The sequence below is a fragment of the Hyla sarda genome, chromosome 4, assembly GCF_029499605.1.
Source record: "Hyla sarda isolate aHylSar1 chromosome 4, aHylSar1.hap1, whole genome shotgun sequence".
NCBI classification, from domain to species: domain Eukaryota; kingdom Metazoa; phylum Chordata; class Amphibia; order Anura; family Hylidae; genus Hyla; species Hyla sarda.
Genome location: NC_079192.1, coordinates 337,424,188 through 337,448,168, shown reverse-complemented (window position 1 = coordinate 337,448,168; position 23,981 = coordinate 337,424,188). Strand labels below are relative to the sequence as shown.

The window sequence follows — 23,981 nt, the reverse complement described above, 5'->3', positions numbered from 1 at the left end:
CCACTTGCTCTCAGTTGCCATCTATGGGTTGCTGTTTGCATTCACCATAGATTAGGACAAAAAAATGTCTAAACAGAGAGAATTAAGCAAATAAGAATATTTATTTTATTTACTTAAATTTAACGTGTACAATCAACGTTTCAGTTTCCATTTATGGTAAATAAAAATTCTTAGCTTCCTCTCAATGTGTTGTGTGCAGCTTTAGAAATAGCTCATATCTAAATGAATACAAAGGCTAATAGAGCTAGAATATTTGTTTTCAACCTATTTACATGGCCATTATTGTATTATATACGATAAGGTGGCCTTGTGGGAGCCACAATAATGGCTGGCTGCTATTCAAGGGCCTCCAGAACCATTTTCTTCCCCATGATGTTGTGTAGACCGGCTTAATAATAACATCCATATAACACTGTGGTTGCCACAGGGAATAAAACGGCACAAACCACATAGCACTGTTTATAAAATATTACTGTATGCCAGTCACAGTAATGCCTAACATAGTCTCTACAGTCACTTATGGCCTCTCTACACCTCTGACAAGAACTCATATGCAGGTAGTCATGTATATAGAGATGAAAGAAGCCTTTGAACAACACGGATCTACCATATTAGCAGCTATCTGCGTGCGGCACATAGAAATCTATGCTATCCGTGATCTAGTGTAATTTTCTGCTATCATTTACACCATTGACCTCTGAGTAACCAGCTTGGTCGTAAGGCCCTGCACTCCTTTAAAACACAGGCATAATACCATCCATGAATAAATACCCCCATTGTTTATGTGGACCGGTTTCATGTTTTATAGTGAGCGGATAATTTAGGATTTAGAGTGTGAGCTCCACTGCAGACATGGACCAACATGATAAGTTCTGTACAGTGCTGTGGAATATTATGGTGCTATAAAAATAAATTATTATTATTTTCTGTGAGTGAAGGGTGTGATAACTGCCAAATTACAGTATGAATTAACTCTTAATGCTCATTCACACTGCTGTTCTGCTCCGGTAAAGGGAACTTAGCACAAAAAAAATATATTGTCCTATTTTTTTTTATCTCCGCTCAACTCCAGAAAAATACCGGATCTCTGATGGACCTCATTTAAGTCAATGGAATCCATTGGGACCCAGTGGTGTTAGTTGTGGTCCGAGCCATTCTGGGTCCGTTCAGAGCCCCCAAAAAATAATGAGATGAACGGATCCAGAATAAGTCACAGCACAATGGCAATGTGAATGAAGCCTTAACTGTATAGCACCCTGTCACAGATCAGACACTATTATAATGACTGGTAGTTGTAATAATAATAACAATAAAAGTTTTTATATAATTTGATACTAAGGAGACAGAAGGATAATAAAAGGACAATATAACTGTTACATTTTTTTGTGAAAAAAAAAAAAGAATCCTATTCATAGAAAAAGAAATGTCTGCACAAGTTTGGGCTATCTGCGGCAATACATAGTTAAGGCTTAAACTTTCGTGAACCATCAAAGTATGATTAATAGCAAAGCTAACAGTGAATGGTTCTGCAGAGCTGGCTCATTTTATATAAATTACACTTCATTCCTAGATCAGCAGTGCAGGTTTAATGTTCAAAAATGACAATTTATTCTTTGGAGGAGAACAAAAGGAAGGATTTTCACCCATATACATGGCTGCTACCAAAGTGTTTTCTACTTAATATTATTAATTGAGATATATATGTAAATGAACATTCAAAACAAGCTATGTCTTCTTCCTTTGTATCTGAAGGTAGGAAATATGTTCATTTATTCCAACAGGCACTAATTCTAATGTTGAAAAAAATTGTGAAGATTGGGGAACATTTTACAATCTGTTTAAGGTATTAGTAACTTCTAGGTAATCCTAACAATTAGTGTTACTCGTGAATATTCGCAATGCGAATTTTATTTGCGAATATCGCATATTTGCGAATTTGCATATGCTAATTTCTATATATGCAAATGTTCACATATGCAAATTTTCACATACGCGAATATTACGAATATGCGAATTTAGCGAATATATGACAAATATTCGTCCATATATTCGCGAAATATCGCGAATTCGAATATGGCCTATGCCGCTCAACACTAGTCTGGATCAGTTGCTTTTCCTAGGTTCCAGCAGTGGCTTTCAGCATTCAGTTTCTCTCAGGACTTATAGCAGGGCTGAACTATATTAGAACCAGACAGTTGCAGTAACAAACATATGGATATTTGTATGACACTAATCTGAGAAACAGAAGAAAGAAAGCTAAAAAAGATAGTGTGATGTTCTGGGCAATGTCCTGGCATTTATGTTAACGTTCCCAAATGGAGGAGGGGTAAGAGGGAACAATTGATAGAAGATGGAACTGAACTCTTTGTCTTACCCGTCAAATGTCACAGTGGCTACTGACTACAGCATCTGAGGGGTTAACTGGTGCTATATAACAAAGCCAGTTCCCACAAAATTTGAACGTTAGAATCTGCCAGTGCCAACATTCCCAACCCCATATACTCTGTTATTATCATGGGTATCAGGCATTACAATTGTTCTTGCATAAACTGTCAGTTTTGAACATAGGTCAGCTAACAAAGTTGTAGTTTCCTGATGTTTAGAATAAAGCAACTACAATTCAATGAAATATTGACAAAACAAATTGAAGCTAACTCAAATATCCATATAACACCATTTCCTCTTGACAAAGTGTGAGCAAAACATGCGTTGGGGCTGGCTAGGACTAGATGGCAATTTTGGCCATGGCAGGGGTTATATGGTCAAAGTCCCTCTGTATAGATCATGCTGTTACCATGACCTGACAGTTGCAAAAACTCTCTCGAATGAAGAGATCCTGCTTCCCTTTCCGTCTTTCACACATATAAACACCAACAGTATCACATTTCTAATAATGTTAAAGCTTTTGCCTAATGCAGTTGTATCTCAGTTGTTAAGAATATCTTGATAACCACATGGCAGACCATTAAGTAACAGAAACTAGTACAAAATTTACTAGCAAAGTTTCAAAATTCAGACACTAATATGACTATAAAGACTAACTTTCTGCATAGCCACTTACACAGTTTTCCAGATCATCTTATTGGTTTAAAGCGTTACTGTCATTAGTTGTAAAATCCTTAAAAATGCTCAAACTGGTGAAGCGATTAGCCCTAAAACTATTCTGCACAAAAAATATGCATGTTTTATATGTGAGATACCTTATTTTCTTCTTTTTAGGCCTGCTCACGCTCCCTGCAGTTTTTCACATGGCTGGGGATGTTCTTTTAGGATCATGTAGAAGCCGAGGGTAATAAAAATTATTGGGTGCCAGGCGCAATCCACAGCAGTGAAGAAGTTTGCAAGCAGGCATAGATAAAAGGTATCTTTATTCAGCCGATAACACAGATGCGTTTCGAGGTTGCTACCTCAAAACACATGTGTTATCGGCTGAATAAAGATACTTTTTATCTAAGCCTGCTTGCAAACTTCTTCACTGCTGTGGATCGAGCCTGGCACCCGGTAATTTTGATTACCCTCGACTTCTACCTATCATCGATCCGGAGTACTCGTGTTACCGATCACCGGAAGGCAGCACCACAACCGAGGTCAATCCTTTACGCTTGAAAAGTTGTTGTGTCTTGGAAAACACAACAGAAGGTGAACAAACTGATCTATGCTTCTTAATCTGCATCACCTTGAATAGACATACTACTCTATGGGAAGCTCTGTGCTCTATTTTTGTCTCCTCTCTGTCTAGCTTTCATTACCTTAAGGATCATGACGACTTGCTCCTTTTTCTCCCCCTCACTCTCCTTTGTTACATGGCCTGCACTGAAGTGTTCCATGTCCACAGTATAAGGTCCACAAGGAAGCTGTTACTTTTGTGCGCATAGGGAAACACATGTGTGTGCATTTTAACAATTCATTAATGTAATTCCTTGTTTTGGAGTGCAGTGTGCCTGGAAATCACTTTCCTCTGTAAATGCTGCAGCTCTCTGATTCTCCCTCTCACACAGTTCAGCTGCCACTGCAGAGTTGAAAGAGGCACAGGAGTGAGCAGGACAGTAAGATAACTCCACCCCCTCTCAGTAAACCCCATCCATATTTGCTGTTGTTTGGACGGATCGGACTAGGAGACCAGGGTCTGATAACAAAATTAAGCAAATTGTAGCAAACAAAATATCAAATAAAGTATATTAAGAAAATGCTTATTTAAAAAAAAAAATATTCTATTAACAGTAACACTTTAAGTGAGAATGAAGGGGAGAGCTCCATCAGGGTATCAAGGCCATAGAGGGATGATATTAAGGCAGATCGATCATTTTTTTGCATTCTAGAATTTTTTCAGTGGGCATACCCTACAGACAACCTAATAAAAGTGGCAATAAATGTAGTATTGACCAGAGTAACCATTGCAGAAGGCGGCAGTGGGGAGAAGAAGTGGCTGATAAGAAGAGTAAGAGTACTTATTGGTTTATGATATGCTTGTTGAAATGGCAGTGTTCACTTAAAGGAAAACTGTCAGTCTTCTCCCCCCGCACTAACCAGCAGTACTGGCTGGTAGTGCAGGGGACACTGATCAGATTGGTCCTTACCGTGCCCAGATCTGCCACGCCGTTCAGCCGTAATCTTCTATTTTAAGAATATGCAAATGAGGTGCCAACTGGCACTGGCTGGGCATTCTGACATCAGTGCCGCCGGCCGCAGCGCTACCCAGCTCATCAATATTCCTTCCCTCCCTCCGCCTCTCCCTCTTCTCCCCGCTCTGTAATGAAGAGAGAGGGGAGGAATATTGATGGGCAGGACGGCACTGCGGCCAGCGGCACTGACGTCAGAGTGCCAGTTAGCACCTCAATTGCATATTCCGAAAATAGAAGATTACAGCCGAACGGCGCGGCGGATCCGGGCACAGTAAGGACCAAACTGATCAGCATCCCCCACACTACAAGCCAGTATTGCTGGTTAGTGTGGGGGAGAAATCTGACAGTTTTCCTTTAAATAAAAAGGAGAGAACTTAACCATTAGAGAGGTTCATACTGTTTATATTATCCCTGCAAATCCATATAGTCTATGAAATAAATTGAAATGTCGAAAGATTCAAAGAATATTTACTTTAAAGGGGTTATGCGAAGGGAGTTTTTTTTGTAAGACCTATGCCCAGTCTACAGTGTATAAAAAATAAACCTGCGATCCTCTTTTTGAGCTGAAGCGTGATGCTTGGGCCCAGAGTGATGTTGAGCCCAATGTATCATACTGGCGCTCAGCCTATCTCTGGCCACAACAATGTCCTGCCTTGGCCATTGATTGTCAGCATGACACACTGGGCCCCAATGTCACTCCGGGCCCAACACAATAATTTCTGAAAGAAAGAGGATTGCAATCGGGGACTAGATACTGTTGAATAGGCATTGATCAAAAAAATAACCCCTCCCATCAGATAATCTCTTTAAGTGTGCGAGATTATACCTTTGCATCCCATTAATAATATCATACCTACCAGCAAAGTAGAAATATTTATCTTCATAGTATTTTAAAGGGGTACTCCGATGGAAAACTTTTTTTTTTTTAATCAACTGATGCCAGAAAGTTAAACAGATTTGTACATTACTTCTATTAAAAAATCTTAATCCTTCCCTTAGCTGCTGTATACTACAAAGGAAATTTCTTTTCATTTTGGATTTCTTTTCTGTCACAACCACAATGCTCTCTGTTGACACCTTTGTCCATATCAGGAACTGTCCTGAGCAGGAGAAAATCCCCATAGCAAACATATGCTGCTCTGGACAGTTCCTAAAAGGGATAGAAGGGTCAGCAGAGAGTTCTGTGGTCATGAAAAAAAATAAATCCAAAAGAAAAGAACTTCCTCTGTAGTATACAGCACTAATAAGTACTGGAAGGATTAAGAATTTTTAATAGAAGTAATTTACAAATCTGTTTAACTTTTTGGCACCAGTTGATTCAAAATAATTGTTTTTCCACTGGAGTACCCCTTTAACTGATTTGTCCACACCTGTGTTGATATGCATTTTTCTCTTATTACAGATTAGTTTCAGCCAATTTAGACAACAAAGGTTATAACAGGGATTTATGTTATAGAGCACTATTGGATAGCTTGATGAGGGCAGTACAAGAATGTTGATTTCCTGTTACAGGGAGTGACAACCATATGGCCAGGGCTGCATGAAGATCGTTGGATAATTTATGCTGCCCTATGCTTTCATCATTTGTTGGCCACACATCCCAATTACATGGGTAGATGTGCAGACAAAAAAAAAAAGTTTTTTTTTACACTACAAATATGTCAAAAAGAAGCAATAAACTAATGAACAAATGTTTGTTTCTCCACCGGCTGATTACTGGCCTTATTACACAGAGTGGGGAACCAGAGTCTCCTATATAGAGTGGTGTGTCACACACGCATGCCATTGCTCCATTCATTATGTGTGGGAGCCATAGAGACAGCTGAATGTTGTACTCAGCTATCTTTGGCAACTCCCATAGATAAAGAATGAAGCAGCATGACGTATGCGTGACCCACCACTCCTTTCCATTGGGAGACTCATTCCCAGTTCTCAAGATCGCAGAGGTCCCATAAGTTGAATTCCTCCATGATCAGATAGTTATTCCTTATCCTATTACTAAGGGATAACTTTGTGAGCTGGAAAACTCCACTTGGGCCCCTTTTACGCTGTTGTTGCTTCCCGTCGAGAACGGCCGACAAAGTCTATTCCCCCCCCCCCCTAATGGCCGTTTTCATGATGGGGAGCAACGGGCAACAACGGGTCATGACAGCTCCCATTTATTATTACGGGGGCCACCAGGCGCTGTGATGAATAGTGAGGAAAGAAGACGGCACACGCAGTAATTTTTCTCCCACTATTCTGCCCAGCTCTCCAGATGGTCGTCGCACTACCGTGTTATAATGGTAGTGTGAATGTAGCCTTAAATAAGGGAAACACCAATCTGTAATAAGAAGTTTGACTATATGTAAATGAATGAACCACAAACTTTCCTTTTTTCATTTTATTTTAGTCTGATAAAGTGCAATGTCCAAATACCACATACCTTTTGCACAGTCTGCTCCATGGAATCCAGGAAAGCAATGGCAGACTCCTGAAACACATTCCCCATTTCCATCACAATTTCTAGGACAATCTTGAACAGAATCTTGAAAAATAAATTTAAAAAAACAGCGTGAATCAAATATATAGATACAAATGTTAAGGCTAACACTCTAAAAAGGAATTAAAGTAGACAATGAAAATTTTTATTATTTGTAAAAAAAAAAAGTATATATAGGAAGGTGGCTACAGTATAGTGAGAACAAGTTTGTCTGGGAAGAAGATTCTTTTCATGGAATGAAATGGGCCTGGATGAGGGTGAAGTGTATCCCCCCCCCCATCAGGACACTCTGGCTTCTCAGGAAACTGCTACCTAATGTGGGGAATCTATCCTAACTAATGTGTGGAAACTATGCCACCTACCTAATGTGGGGAAACTATGCTGCCTACCTAATGTGGGGAAAATATGCTGCCTATCTAATGTGAGGGAACTATGCTGCCTACATTGACCCACATGGTGAAGAGGTGAGGTAGAGGTGTTGGCCACACCACGACCCCACCGCCATCTTATGTCCCTCTGTAGTTGTAGTAAAACAACTCTCAGCATGCCCAGACTGGGCTTACAGGGAGCTGCAGTTCTGCAACATCTAAAGGCACCTTGATTGTAAAAACACTGCTTCCAAGACAATGTTCCACAACCAGGGTGCCTCCATGTGTTGCAAAATTACCACTCCATGCATGCCCAGATAGCAAAAGGCTATTTGAGCAAACTGAGAGTTGCAGTTTTGCAACAGCTTAAGGTACATTAGTTGGGGAACACTGCCTTAGAAGTTTTTTGTACTGGTAATACATGTAATATTGGTCTTAGTTTTGGTTAGATATGGTCACTAACTATGGCGGTAATATGTATGGTGATAATTCTCCTTGCCCGATTGGGTGTGAATGAGGGCGTGGTGAGGGGGCATGACTGGGTGTGGTTAGGGGTGTGGTTAGGGGCATGCTTGGGATATTTGCTCAAGCCCTGGTCTTTTGCAGACATAGCAATGCCCCTGCTCCTCAATGAAATTGTTCTGATCCAGAGACGGTATTAGAAAAGTATAAAGCAGCTCTTTAAGTTGCTGGGTGTAAAGCATTAGAAGCATTTCATGTTAGTTATTGCCATTGTACTTCAATACTGCTATGTACCCCAGGAGACAGTGACACTTTTACTATACTACATATTTACATATATTTAAGATATTAACTTACAATATTCTAATGCCACCCAAAACTCTTTGTGGCGGCTGGTGATGGAGAAGTGCCGCTGGACCTCTGTGGAAGATGATGTGGGCTGTAGTAGAGAGGGGGTCTAAGGTGCCACTGGTTTTCACCAGAGCCCGCCGCAAAGCGGGATGGATTTGCTGCGGCAGGCAGCACCCAGGTCATTACCCCTGATACGACTTGTCCACACAGGCTGCTGAGGTGAAGCATGGCACAGGAAGGATAAAGCAAGCTCGTAGTCAGGTCTGGCAAAAGGTCAGGGCTGGAAGCACAGGATTATGGTCAGGGACGTAGCAAGGTGGTCAGAGGCTGGTGGCACAGGAGCAAGGTCAGGAACTTATCAGGGAGGTACGGTACACGGATAATCAGAACACACAGAAAACGCTTTCTCTAAGGCTCTAGGAGACACAAAGATCTGGCAGGGGTCAAGGGGAAGTAAGTCCCCTTCATAGGGTCAGCACCCGGCAATTACCATTTACCAGCGCGCTGGCCCTTTAAATCTCAGAGAGACGGCGTGAACGCACCCATCCCCTAGTGCACGCATGCCGGCAAAAAGAATGCATAATAGTGTGGAGAGGTGAGTAGGGGCAGCAACAGAGGGGGTCAGAGGGGGTCAGAGGCAAGCGCCTGCGGCCGGGACACCGGACCGCAGGAGCGCCCATAACAGCATGGGACCGCCTGCGGCTGGGACACCGGACCGCAGGAGTGCTCGTAACACCCTTATAGTAAACCATATGAAAACGCTTATAGTAAACCATGTTCATTTGTTACCTCCTCAACTTTATTTTCTTCAATACATGACTAAATGGGATTCACTGGGGACATACACCTTTTATAGAAAGTCAAGTCAGAGATTATACCTGAACTGATGCAGAGCTGCATATACGATGGTTCAAGCCTTTAACCAAGGTTCATTAGAACATACTCTTCCCATGATGCACCAGAGCCATTATTAATAAAAGTAAAAAAGAAATCCTGGCTTATTTTTAAATATGTCACACTATTTGCGCCTGGTGTTTTTTTTTTTTGTTGTTTTTTTTTCTGAGCAAACTCTCAACTGCTTTGCTTGAAAGCACAAGAAGGTAGTTTTTCTATATCCAAAGGTGTACTTAGTGTGATCTCGGGTTGACATATGTCTGCTTCTCCCTCTCTTATTGCTGATCACAGAGTGCACAGGCTTTCAGCTTTTTCCATTGCCCTTGATAGGAAAAAAAAAAGTTCTGATAATAGGCATATGTTCAGGAGCCTCTGAACTGAATGAAATGCTGTTTCTTTCTCTTGATATCTGTCCAATTACTGTCATTGCCTTTCCAAGATGCCTACCTGGCTATTAGACCGGTTACCTCTGACTTCTTAGTTGTGGTTTTCTCAAGCCCATTTTCCAAATGTATATTCTGCAAGAACAAATGAATCCCCCTTCCCACGGATTGGTGTTCATGCACTTAACATTGACTGTGCCTTACAATTACAAGTAATGAGGTGGGAGAGGGAAACAACAAGGGGAAAGGAAGGCCAAGAAAGAGCAGTGACCACAGAAATCCTTCGCAAACACTGACGTCTGTGGGAGAAATATGAATATCTCTTAGTATTCTCTTTTAGACAGGATTTGGTGTTTGGGTCATTAACCCCATAACAAGTTAAGGACCCAGGACGTACAGGTACGTCCCGACACCCTGACACCCAAAACTGCAAATCTCAGCATGTCCAAACAGCAAACAGCTGTCTCGGCATGCTGGGAGTTGTAGTTGCGTACATCCAGCTGTTGCATAACTACATCTCCCAGCATGCCCTTCGGCGATCAGTACATGCTGGGAGTTGTAGTTTTGCAACAGCTGGAGTACCCTGGTACTTAAGGACTCAGGATGTAAATGTAAGCCCGTGGGAATTTCGGTCCCCGGATATCGGTCAGCAGGCACGCTGCGCAAATTCTCAGGGGGTCATTAGACCCCCCCATGTCGTCGAATGCTGCAAATCGCCGGTGAATTCACACCAGCGATTTGCGGCAATTCCAGGTCTTATGGGTCTCCGGTGACCCGGAAAATAAGGGGAATCGGGGTTGTTCAAGACACCCACGATCCCCCTGAAGGGAAAGGAGTGAGGTGGCAGGGGTGCCACCCCTACTATCCCTGCTATTGGTCATCTAGAAGCGACAACCAACAGGGGCGGGGGGGGTTAACTTTCGGTTTCCCCATTCTGCCCACCCACAGTAGGCTGGGCAGAATGGGGAAACCGACGAGGACCGGCGCCAAAGGTCCACTTACCCATTGGCAGTGGCAGTGGGCGGCGATCAGCGGCGGTGATCGGCGGCAGAAGAGGACAGCGATGCGGCTCCCTGGATCCTACGGAAGTCAGTGAGTTGCCTAGCAACATTTGGAGGGCTACAGTTTGAGACCACTATACAGTGGTCTCTAAACTGTAGCACTCCATATTTTGCAAAACTACAACTACCAGTATGCCCAGACAGCTCTTTGCTGTGTGGGCATGCTGGGATTTGCAGTTTTCCAACAGCTGGAGGCTACAGTTTGGAGATCACTGAGCAGAACTACAAAACTACAACTCCTAGCATACCCACACTGCAGTTTGCTGTCTGGGCATGCTGGGATTTGTAGTTTTGCAACATCTGGAGGGCCACAGTTTGGAGATCACTGTGTAGTGGTCTCTAAACTGTAGCCCTCCAGATATTGCAAAACTGCAAATCCCAGCATGTCCAAACGGCAAACAGCTGTCTCGGCATGCTGGGAGTTGTAGTTGCGTACATCCAGCTGTTGCATAAATACATTTCCCAATACAAGCTGGGAGTTGTACAGTACAAGCTGGGAGTTGTAGTTTTGTATGTAGGCGTAAAATGCTCTGTGGGCGCACAAGAAGGCTCGCTAGTGAAAGCGCACTATGTACATTTGAGGCCTAAATTGGTGATTTGCACAGGGGTGGCTGATTTTACAGTGGTTCTGACATAAAAGCAAAAAAATAAATACCCACATGTGACCTCATTTTGGAAACTACACCCCTCATGGAACGTAACAAGAGGTATAATGAGCTTTAACACCCCACAGGTGTTTGATGAATTTTCATTAAAGTTGGATGGGAAAATGGAAAAAAAAAATGTTTTACACTAAAATGCTGGTTTTACCCAAAATTTTTCATTTTCACAAGGGAAAATAGGAAAAAAGCCCCCCAAAATTTGTAACCCCATTTCTTCTGAGTAAGAACATACCCCATATGTGGATGTAAAGTGCTCTGCGGGCTCAGAAAAGAAGGAGCGCCATTGGGCTTTTGAAGAGAAAATGTGTCCGGAATTGAAGGCCATGTGCGTTTACAAAGCCCCCCGTGGTGCCAGAACAGTGGACCCCCCCACATGTGGCCCCATTTGGGAAACTACACCCCTCACAGAATGTGACTCCTTCCGTTCTGAGCATTGTAGTGCACCAGCAGAGCACTTGACGTCCACACATGGGGTATTTCCATACTCATAAGAGATGGGTTAGAAATTTTGGGGGGCATTTTCTTCTATTACCCCTTGTAAAAATAAAAAAAATTTGGGAAAACTAGCATTTTAGTGAAAAAAAAATCATTTACACATCCAACTTTAACGAAAAGTTGTCAAACACCTGTGGGGTGTTAAGGCTCAGTGTATCCCTTGTTACGTTCCTTGAGGGGTGTAGTTTCCAAAATAGTATGCCATGTGGTTTTTTTTCTGTTCTTGCACCATAAGGGCTTCTTAAATGTGACATGCCCCCCAAAAACTATTTCAGAAAAACTCACTCTCCAAAATCCCATTGTCGCTCCTTCCCTTCTGAGCCCTCTACTGCGTCCGCCGAACACTTTACATACACAGATGAGGTATTTCCTTACTAGAGAGAAATTGGGTTACACATTTTAGGGAGATTTCTCTCATTTTACCCCTTGTAAAAATTCAAAAACTGGGTCTACAAGAACATGCCAGTGTAAAAAATTAAGATTTTGAATTTTCTCCTTCAATTTGCTGCTATTCCTGTGAAACACCTAAAGGGTTAACAAACCTTTTGAATGTCATTTTGAATACTTTGAGGGGTGCAGTTTTTATAATGGGGTAATTTATGAGGTATTTCTAATAAGAAGGCCCTTCAAATCCACTTCAAAACTGAATTGGTCCCTGAAAAATTTCGATAATTTTGTGGAAAATTGCTGCTATAAAGTTCAGCAGCAATTTTCCAATTTTTCACAACATTTTCATAATCAGAAATTTTCATGGAACCAGTTCAGTTTTGAAGTGGATTTGATGGGCTTTCATATTAGAAATACCCCATAAATTACCCCATTATAAAAACAGCACCGTTCAAAGTATTGAAAATGACATTCAGAAAGTTTGTTAACACAAGGGGTAAAAGGAGAAAAAGCCCCCCAAAATGTGTAACCCAATTTCTCTTGAGCAAGGAAATACCTCATATATGAACATAAAGTGATCTTTGAGTGCACTGAAGGGCTCAGAAGGGAAGGAATGTCACATTTAGGAAGCCCCTATGGTTCCATAACAGTAAAAAAAAAAAAAAAAACGTCATACTATTTTGGAAACTACCCCCCTCATGGCACATAACAAGGGGTACAGTGAGCCTTAACACCTCAAGTGTTTGACGACTTTTCCGGAAAGTCAGATGTGTAAATTATTTTTTTTTCCACTAAAATGATTTTTATTATCACCAAATTAACCATTTTTACAAGAGGTAATAGGAGAAAATGCCCCCCAAAAGTTGTAACCCCATTTCCTCTGAGTATGGAAATACCCCATGGGACGTAAAGTGCTTTGTGAGCGAACTAAAATGCTCAGAAGAGAAGGAGCCACATTTGGCTTTTTGAAAGGAAATTTTGCTGAAATGGTCTCCGAGGGGCATGTCGCATTTAGGAAGCCCCTATGGTGCCATAACAGCAAAAAAGAAAAAAAAACACATGGCATACTATTTTGAAAACTACACCCCTCAAGGCACCTAACAAGGGTACATTGAACCTTAACACCCCACAGGTGTTTGATGACTTTTAGTTAAATTCGGATGTGGATTTTTCACTAAAAAGCATTTTTTCCCCAAATTAAAAATATTTACAAGAGGTAATAGGGAAAAATGCCCCCCAAAAATTGTAATCTCATTTCTTATGAGTATGGAAATACCCCATGTGTGGATGTCAAGTGCACTGCTGGTGCACTACAATGCTGAGAAGAGAAGGAGTCACATTTGGCTTTTGGAAAGCACATTTTGCTGAAATGGTTTTTGGGCGGCATGTCACATTTAGGAAGCCCCTATGGTTCCAGAACAGCTAAAAAAAGCCCCACATGACATACTATTTTGGAAACTACACCCCTCAAGGAACATAACAAGGTGTACAGTGAGCCTTAACCTCCCACAGGTGCTTAACAAATTTCCGTTAAAGTTGAACATGAAAATGAAAAATTAGATTTTTTTCACAAAAATGCTGGTGTTACCCCAAATTTTTCATTTTCACAGGGGTAATAGGAAATAAAGCTTCCCAAAATTTTAACTCCATTTTTTTAACCCTGAGTATGGAAATACCCCACATGTGGATGTAAAGTGCTCTGCTAGCGAACTACAATGCTCAGAAGAGAAGGAGCGCCATCGAGCTTTTGGAGAAAGAATTTGATTGGAATGGAAGTCAGGGGCCGTGTGCGTTTACAAAGCCCCCCCGTGGTGCCAGAACAGTGGACCCCCCGACATGTGACCCTATTTCAGAAACTACACCCCTCATGGAATGTAATAGGGGGTGCAGTGAGCATTTACACCCCCCCCCCCTGGAGTTTGACAGATCTTAGAAACAGTGGGCTGTGCAAATAAAATTTTTCATTTTTACGGACGACTGTTCAAAAAATCTGTTAGACACCTGTTGGGTGGAAATGCTCACTGCACACCTTGTTACATTCCTTGAGGGGTGTAGTTTCCAAAATGGGTTCACATGTGGGGGAGGGGGGGGGCACAGTTCTGGCACCATGGGGGCTTTGTAAACACACATGGCCTTCAATTCCAGACACATTCACTCTCCAAAAGCCCAATGACGCTCCTTCTCTTCTAAACATTGTAGTTCGCCTGCAGTGCACTTTACATCCACATATGGGGTATTTTTATACTCAGAAGAAATGGTGTTGCAAATTTTTCATTTTCACATCCAACTTTAATGAAAATTCATCAAACACCTGTGGGGTGTTAAGGCTCACTATACCCCTTAGGGGTGTAGTTTCCAAAATGGGGTCACATGACAGTGTTTTTTCTTTTGCGTTTGTCAGAACCGCTGTAACATTCAGCCACCCCTGTGCAAATCACCTCAAATGTACATGGTGCTCTCACTTCTGAGCCCTGTTGTGCACCTGCAGACCATTTTACATCCACATATGGGGTATTTCACCTACTAAATTGTACAAATTTTGGGGGTTTGTTTTTCCTTTTACCTCTTGTGAAAATGAAAAGTATGGGGCAACACCGGCATCTTAGTGTAAAAAATTTAATGTTTTTACAATAACATGCTGGAGTAGACCCCAACGTTACCTTTTCATAAGGGGTAAAAGGAGAAAAAGCCCCCAAAATTTGTTAGGCAATTTCTCCCGAGTACAGAAATACTCCATATGTGGCCCTAAATTGTTGCCTTGAAATGCAACAGGGCTCTTTAGTTAGAGACGCCATTTGCATTTGAGGCCTAAATTAGAGATTTGCACAGGGACGGACCCGGATGCAAGAATTAGACTTGCCTCCGATACCAAAATACCCTAGGGCAGTGTTTCCCAAACAGGGTGCCTCCAGCTATTGCAAAACTCCCAGCATGTCTGGACAGTCAATGGCTGCCCGTCAATACTGGGAGTTGTTTTGCAACAGCTGGAAGCTCCATTTTTGGAAACAGTGATGTACAAGAAATGTTTTTATTTTATTTGGGGGGGGGGGTGGTGTAACTGTGTAGGGGTATGTTTATATGTAGTCTTTTTATTTTGTGTACTGTAGTGTAGTGTTTTTAGAGTACATTCACGCGGGTGGGGGTTTACAGTGAGTTTACCGCTGGGTGTTTAAGCTGCATCGGAAAAATTGCGGCATCTCAAACTTTGAGCGAGAAACTCGCTGTAAACCCCTGCCTGTGTGTATGTACCCTGTACATTCACATGGGGGGGCAAACCTGAAGACCGTCCAGGCATGCTGGGAGTTGAAGTTCTGCAACATCTGAAGGGCCAGATGTTACAGAACTGCAAATCCCAGCATGCCTGGACTGTCTGGGCATGCTGGGAGTTGTAGTTTTGCAACATCTGGAAGAGCTACAGTTTGGACACCACTGCACAGTGGTCTCCAAACTGTGGACCTCCACATGTTACAAAACAACAACTCCCAGCATGCCCAGACAGCCTTTGACTGTCTGGGCATGCTGGGAGTTGTAGTTTGGCAACTCGTAGAAGGCAGCAGTGAAGATCACTTACCACTGATCTTCACTGCTGCCTTCGCCACTGCCTCCGCCGCTGCCGCCAATCTTGCCCCTGGGTGCCGCAGCTCCTGCCGTGATCACTGGTTTCTCGCCATCCTGAAGTGCTCCGGCACCCGCCGCCATCTTCCAACTGCTCTGCCCGGACATCCAGGGGCGGGCAGAGCGAGGATTTCAACTTTAACCCCCCCGCCCCAACTGGCAATGGTCGGTCACTCCTGACCGACCAATGGCAGGGGATAGGAGGAGGTGGCATCCCTGCCACTTTGCTCTTATCCTTCAGGATGGTCGGTGCTGTCTCTGACAGCTCCGATCATCCCTATTTTCTGGCATTTGCTCACCACAGAACCAATCAGCCTGGAATCGCTGCAAATCGCCGATCTGGGTTTGCACGGGAAGCCTGCTGAATCAGGCATCCAGGTCCGGTAACTACCCAGAGCTCGGTGGGGACCGGAATTCCCACGGGCGTACAGGTGCGCCCTGTGTCCTTACTACCAGGACGTCAGGTCGCCCTATGTCCTTAAGGGGTTAAACTGAAGCCCAGGAAAAATACAGAGTTTCCTATATGAAATCTTACTTGTAACCCTCATGGCTGATGTCCCTGCTTAGTAATAAAATTTCAAGCAGCTTCTAATTGGACTTCTGAATGGCAACATTGCAGGAATGTGTTAAATCCTTAGATTCAGGAAAATTCCTTTACATAATGGTATGCAAGACTCCCTACAACAAACTGCCTGTGGTGTTCTACTTGATCGTGTATAGGGCACAGTATGTAGCACATCAAGCCAGTGGTATAGTCAGGGTTGCCAGTACCTGGGGGCAAAGGCAAGTATTAGATACCCTAATGGTGGACTGTTAGCACACTCCCTAAGTCTCTTACAACAGCCCAGTATTAAAACTCTCATTCCTTAAACAAAAATTTTAGGAAAATACTGATAAACAGATGCAAATCGTCTCATCTTGATCCTTGACATGTTATACTGCTCTTCTGAAGTGGAGATAAGTTATCCTAACACATTTCAGATACCTAAGTATAACATTATCCCTCAATGACTGGCCTGATCTTGATCCCTGGTGCATTAATGTATCCCAGAACATGATTAAGATAACCAAGGCTACATCTGTAATTAAAGTAAATAGCATTTAATGTCAGCAAACTTAAATGTATTTAAAATCACTTAATTTTAATATGAGCAACATGTTTTAATAATAATATTTAAAATATCCCTCTCAATTGACAGTATTGCTAGGGACTTCCACTATTCCATATATGTAGCCAGCACATCTCACTGTACTCTTTGTTCACCTAGCACACCTCAATGTGTGCTCCCTCTATCACATCTCACCAGGACCTCCCCATCTTCTACATACAGTTAGCACACCTCACTATGCACTCCTACTACCCAGTATATACAAGCAGCTGTTGATTCTGGAGGCTCCATGCTACCTTCTTTATATTGCAGTGCTGAAAACACACAGCTCCCATTTTTTTATTCAACCCCTGCTATCTACCACTTTTATTACACCCACAACTTGCAGTGCACCCCAGCACAAGATTGATGTGCAAGTGTGTTAGCACTGTACAGTTATGTCACCTATGCAGACACATCCATCGACTTGCTGCTCCTTGAAGCAGTAACATGGCTTTGTATGTGTGCTAATCCTGGTCATTGGTTATGTGGTTTGCGGTCTCCTGGACTCTCCAGGAATTAATCTAAAAATAAAGGTGAGAGCGCTCCATGGTGCAATTAAAACAAGGACATGAGGGTGGAGAAGAATATTTATCAAAATTGTTCATCATGCCTTAAGAAGCTGCGCAATCACAGTGAAATGCATTGCATCTTGGGAATACATTTTTCATCTCCTACTTGGTCAACTTGTGAGTGGTTCCTGTGCCCCCTTGAGCCGGCGAGCATCTTGAAGCTACACCAATTCGATATCTCCAGGAATTGGCTCACTTTGACAAAAATTTGTTGAGAATTCTTGCATTGCAAGTATCATCGAAATAAATATAAAGTATTGAGAACCATTCCAGACTTTCCAAAGGTTCCAAGTGCCTTCTGTAATGCTATGGCCTCTTGAATTTGCTGAGTAGGCGGTGGCAATATCATTTTGACAAATGTGACTTCTGGCATCATATTGTAACTAGGTTTCCTCTTAATGCACGTCTAGCAGATATGGAATCGCTTATTAATTCCAGATTCGATGGTGAACATTTGGTTTGTTTCAGGTTAGACCTTTACAGGTTTTTGCTTGCCTTAGATAGCTCCTGACCTTTCTCCTTCCAGAGGGCAGAGTCTCCACAACTTGTCAATAAAGTGTTGGTAACTAAAATTGGTTAGATAAAATTCCAACCCATTTCTGTATGAAAAAATGTGATGCAAACATGATCTAAAGCATGTACAATAATATGCTTACCAAGGACAACTGTATTAAATGACACTATTTCCTTGTCCTTTCCATCATTGTAGAAGGCCAAGTGCCAAATTCCAACATCCAAGTACTGGACAAACACAGCTTCATTCTGTACCAGCGTCTGAATGCTGCGGCGCTCTCTTGGGGCTTCGATTACACTCCACTTCTCCTTGCCGTCCAAGCGCTCCATGAAGTCGTACTGTAAATGGAAATGATATTAGAGCTTATCAGAGATGTTAGTATGGTTTAGAACAGGATGTAAATTATGATAATAATAATTATACCTCATTAGTCTAACTCAATCACATAATGCTTGAATCCAAGGCTTGAGCAGTTTAAACAACATTAACATTCTGAGGCACATATGATAGTTACAATATTAAAGCAGTTTTCATAGTTCAATGGCTGGTATATAAGAAAAGATGAAAGTGTCAGGAGTATAAGATTACAGGACATGATGCACTGAAAACAGGGGAGTAAATTATTTTAATTAATACGTAGAATCTTTTTTTTTTATATAGAACTAGACTTTTTAAAGTCAAGGATCACCATGTATAGAAAATGAAGTATAAAATTCCCAAAGCTTCGATGTATTCTTTGTCTAAGTGTCCATCAAGTCTGTGTTTCTGACAGATCAATTTTCAATAGAACAATAGATCCATAAAGATCACACTAAATTCAATATCACCTGAAATGGTCTCTATCTTTTAGGGCAGATTAATGTATAAGACTACTATAGGCCACTGGCTGCTGCACATAACTGTACAGCTGACATCCTTCCCATTGCTACATCACCAATCTCCCCATAGCAGCAGACAAGAGCTCTGCTATAGCTTAGAGGGACAGGCCTCTGTCAGCTGGTCAGTGTTCAGCTATTGTATAATCCTGCTCAGAACATCCACACCTTGCCTGAAGCAACAAGGTTATTTGTGTCCTGCTTATTTGTGAAGGTATATGTTCTGATGCTATTTTTGGATATGACCCGAACTGTTAGCCCAGTCTGCCTTTGGATCAATGCCTGCTTTGATCTTTTATCTGCCATGTCACATGCATTATTTTAACTATAACCTAGGATTTGTATGACCATGCTTCTGTTTATCAATTTTATCTCATTTTGAAAACACTACCTGCATGCCTTCAGTGGATGCTATTCCAGACACAATATTTGCAACAACTTGATGAACATATGTCTTATTTCAACCGTTTCAAGCAGCACTAACCAGGTCGTGAAAAAATAGAGACAGGCATATGTGACCAATTACAGACAGTGGTTTGCAGGTGAAAGCAGTTTCGTATGGAATCTGCACGCTTCCTCAGAACTCTGATATCTGAGAAATTGTGCAGCTTGCACACTAAACAGATGTTGCTTGCACACTGCCTCTAGTATATGCCTGTACCATATGCCTGTCTTTATTTAAAAAAAAATGAATGTCTAACCCTTAAAAAAGGCTTAAAAAATGTAGCTTTACCTCTTACTTTCCGTGAGGTATCATGAGCGTCCCACATTTCCCTAAGGTGCTGCTTTGTTTTGCTATGTAATTGTCTACACCCGAACCATCTTACTCTAAGTGTTGCATTTGCCATGTTGTACTGCGGAAGATCTTACAGTACATCTCTTCATAGCCCTCACTGTATCCATACATGTCATGCAAAGTTGCCACTGTTGAATGTTCTTTTTGATTTTTGTTTAATAAAAACTAGACTTGTTAAAAAACAACACTAAGCACCATAAATATCCAACAAGTGATTATACGTTACACTGGGTATGTATGTAATTGTATGGCTGTGCTGACTGCAATATCTTAGGATGTTATTACAGAGACTACACTGAAGATATGTCCTTCCATACGGTGTCCATTTTAGGACATCGTCAGACGTAACTCCATCCTCAGTCAGGTGAAACGGCATCCCGCATCCTCCCTCAAGCCAATCTCCCTCAGGCATCAGCTGCAACTCCCTCCTCCCTCCTTTGTCATCATAAAGTCTCTCATCCGAAACTCCGTCATCCCTCAGACAAAAAACATTCCTGCCGTGAAACAGAGCCAAGTCAGTGTCGGCTCTCTGCTATACCGGTTCTGCTGCACATGCTATTCAATGTCGCCTCTGCTATACAGACTCTGTAGCACATTTAGTGTCTGTAGTACACACGTGCAAATTTCACAGTTTCAACTCTGCTATACAATGCTGTGCAGCGTCGGCTCTGCTATGCGGCAGGAAGTTGCATCTGAGGGAGAATTGTCAGAGGCATGACAGCGTTTTGGATGACGCAGTTTTTGATGAGGGAGGATGGAGTTGTGGCTGAAGGAGGATGGCGACTGGTGTGAGGGAGAAGGCGGGACGCTGTTTCACATGACTGAGAATGGAGTTGCAGCTGACGACTGAGTGTGATTGGTCCGAGGGAAGAGGCGGGGTGCCGTTTCACCTGACGGAGGACGGAGTTATGTCTGACGACTGACAATGTCCTAAAATGGACACCGTACTTCCAGGAAAGGATGCTTTTTTGAACAAAGGTTATATCCCAATAAGGGATATTTTAAGGTGAACATTGCAATAGATTCCACACCCCAGCTTAGCCCAGCCAAAGTTGTGACAGAGTCTGTTCATACTCCTGTACTGGCTCCTAGTAGTGTGGAAACTTAGTGGACGTCAACTAAATTTTATTGACATAAAGAAGAAATGACAAAGCAAAAGAATGTAAAGACAAACACTAGAGTAAAAAAATATACAACAACCTGCCTCTTTTGTACTGTGGCCAGAATAGAGGGTGCCCTAAACAGGGACTTGTATGGTGCTAGTGGCCTCATGGGGCAATATCAGGGACCTGAACTACCTTATTCTATTACTGGATTGTTTTTCCAATAATACAAACACATTGAGGGATTAATATATATGTAACTCCCTAATTTATTAGAAGACTTAATAAGAAAAATATTATCTAACTTATCTGGCTGTATGACCGTAATTCTGTGATTCTGAAAAGAGTATTATTTTTTTTTTATATATATATATATAAATATTTGTATACATTTTCCTGTAACCTGTACTATTGTTTATATGTTGACTATTTAAACATTGATTTTGTGCAATATTCTTATTAAGAAGCTTTTTGTACAAGAACAAATAATAGGTTTACAGTGTCCTCTGCTTGTTTCTTTCCAATTTTTGCACAATTGACTTATTTGTGCAAATTTCTGTGTGAAACAGAGCAAAACTGCTTTGAATATTGCTTTTGTATGAGCTGTAAAGCAGGAAAGCTGTATCACGTTGCCATGCCTGAATGATAAATCTATTAGAAAATTCACATTAGTAATATGCCTTGGTTCCTTATTCAGTAGTACTAGGAGGAGGGTAATGTGCTGTTAACAATACATTAGGTTCAATTCAAGTGAATAGAAGTCAATGCATTGCTAACTGTGCATTAGATTTTACAATGAATAAACTCTAAAGTGGTTCTGTAAAATATTCTATAACTACTATTTTACTACAATGATATGGACATTGAAATAGCGGACAATCTCTCTATTACTTTGAGAGAATAGTGGATGTGTTCATAATGGTTTGGAGGAAATGTAACTGGAATTCCTGTGGTGTATCCTGATATACACAGTGGTCCTGATTTATCAAAATGCTTTAAAAACTGGAGAGGTTTTTCCTACACCAACCAATCACAGCTCACCTTACCTGTTATACCGAGCTCTGGTAAAGTGAAAGCTGGGCTGTGATTGGTTGGTGTAGGAAAATCTCTCCAGTTCTTCTCTCGCACATTTTGATAAATATTAGAGAATTAGTTAATAAAAGGGGGCTCATGTTGTTTTGGTTTGGCAAACACTTTTTTTTGTAGATTTCTCCACAGAATACAGCTGCTCACAATGGGGGAGATTTATCAAAACCTATACAGAGGAAAAAGTTGCCCAGTTGCCAATAGCAACCAATCAGATTGTTTCTTTCATTTCTAACAAAACCTCTGCAAAATGAAGGAAGCAATCTGATTGGTTGCTATGGGCAACTGGGAAACTTCCTTTGCACAGTTTTTGATAAATCTCCCCCCAATGAGTCAAACAAAAAGACACTTTGGGATCAGGTTATTGGCAAGAGAATCATTTTCTAAGATAGGGCTTCTTTAGGGGCTTACCAAATTGGAGAGCCCCTTAATGGAGGATATTCTGAAACTGCTCACTTATCATCTTATATACATATTCACCTAATGGAAAGGATAAATCCACTTTTACCTAAACCCAAGAGTAATGTATAAAAATTTAAGAATGGCCAATAATTTTCTTACAGCCAGTTGTTCTTTAAGGGGATGTCCAGGGCAAGGGATAAACATTTTATATATATATATATATATATATATATATATATATATATTAGGGATGTAAGAAAAAATCGATTATTGCGATTTTTTGTTCTGCGATACTGAAAATTCTGAGAATCGATTTTTTTATAAATTATTATAATTAACATTTACTGTATTTCACTCACTGAGTCACAGTCCTATTTGTCTGTCTTATTTTTTTTATAACACTTAAACTCCTGACCACTAGTTGGCAGTGTACCTGTTATCAGCTCTGTCCCACTCGCAGGCTGCTACCGCGAGACTACAGACTCAGAACAAACAGGAAGGAGAACGTACGCACTCACAGGACAACTCTCGCGGGACCTTGTTCTTTCTCAGCTAGAATAAGTTTTCCCAAGCTTTTAATAGGGAATATCGCGATATATCGTGATATATCGCCAACATGACAGTATCGTGATATATTGCGATATATCGAATCGCCACCCTGGTATCGCGATTCAAATCGAATTATTGCCGATTCACACCCCTAATATATATATATATATATATATATATATATATATATATATATACACACAAAGGGTCTTTGCAGCACTACTTTACTTCTAAAAAAGACAGTCGGGTGCCAGCTCCAAAAGAACTTGATCAGAGTTCCATAGCTAATCCATCCAAAAAATGGTGCGGCACTCCATACAAAAATCCAAGGTGCAAAAAGGTTTTATTCACTTCATATATATATATATATATCTACAGTATGACTGGGGCACTATACAAAAAGGAAATAAGAAGTAATACTTAACTCTCCTGATCTGCTGCTGCCGTTCAGAGGGCTCCCAGTCCCCACTCACCCCCCCTACCTTTTTTATTGTTCCTGCACAGCCTGGGACAGTACAGTGTGTAAATAGGTTTCTATAAGTGCTACAAATACTGTGTTGATCTTAGGTGAACTCTTTTACTTAGCTACTTTTTACAAGAGAATAAAGATGATTACACAGCTGAACCTGCAGACTTACCTCATGTTTGAGTTATCATACATATTTATAGATAGATATTTTTTTTTTGTAAATGGCATCTGTATTACCGGACAGTTCGTAATATACTTTGAATGTCTTTACATTCATTCTAAAATCAACATACAGAGTATAACGCGAGAAAATATTGTTGTATAACTTCAGTAAAATAGTCAGTAAAGTAATTAAAACAAAGGGTTGTGGGTGGCTCACACTATAATATACAATGTATACCGAGGTCGCTGTGCTGCACGATACCCTTTGTGCCAAAAAAAAAAAACTGAGAATTTGCATGACTGGATACAGCCCTCTAAGTACGCATATACTACTAAATGTACTACTAAATGTAATAAAAATAAATAAATAACTGATATGGTTTGTTTTACTTAAAATATTTATTAAGCTATTAATTGAAAGTCACGTCTATAGCAGGGCCCTTGCCACAAATGAGATACATACATATGAATTAGTAATAAATGATGAGAGACCTTCTCTATTTGCCGGCTGTCGGGTGCTGAG

General features: G+C 41.2%; 1 protein-coding gene across 12 annotated transcripts in view; it reads right to left on the bottom strand.

Annotated features, from left to right (window-relative positions):
* TENM2 (teneurin transmembrane protein 2) overlaps positions 1-23,981 on the bottom strand; it is a 2,592,228-nt gene that overhangs the window by 289,091 nt on the left and 2,279,156 nt on the right. For all 12 annotated transcript variants that reach the window (XM_056575104.1, XM_056575105.1, XM_056575107.1 and 9 more), the window contains 2 exons: positions 18,159-18,354; positions 7,048-7,149 (listed from right to left, as the gene is read on the bottom strand). In XM_056575104.1, coding sequence (XP_056431079.1) covers positions 7,048-7,149; positions 18,159-18,354 — 298 coding nt within the window. The remainder of the gene's footprint in view (positions 1-7,047; positions 7,150-18,158; positions 18,355-23,981) is intronic.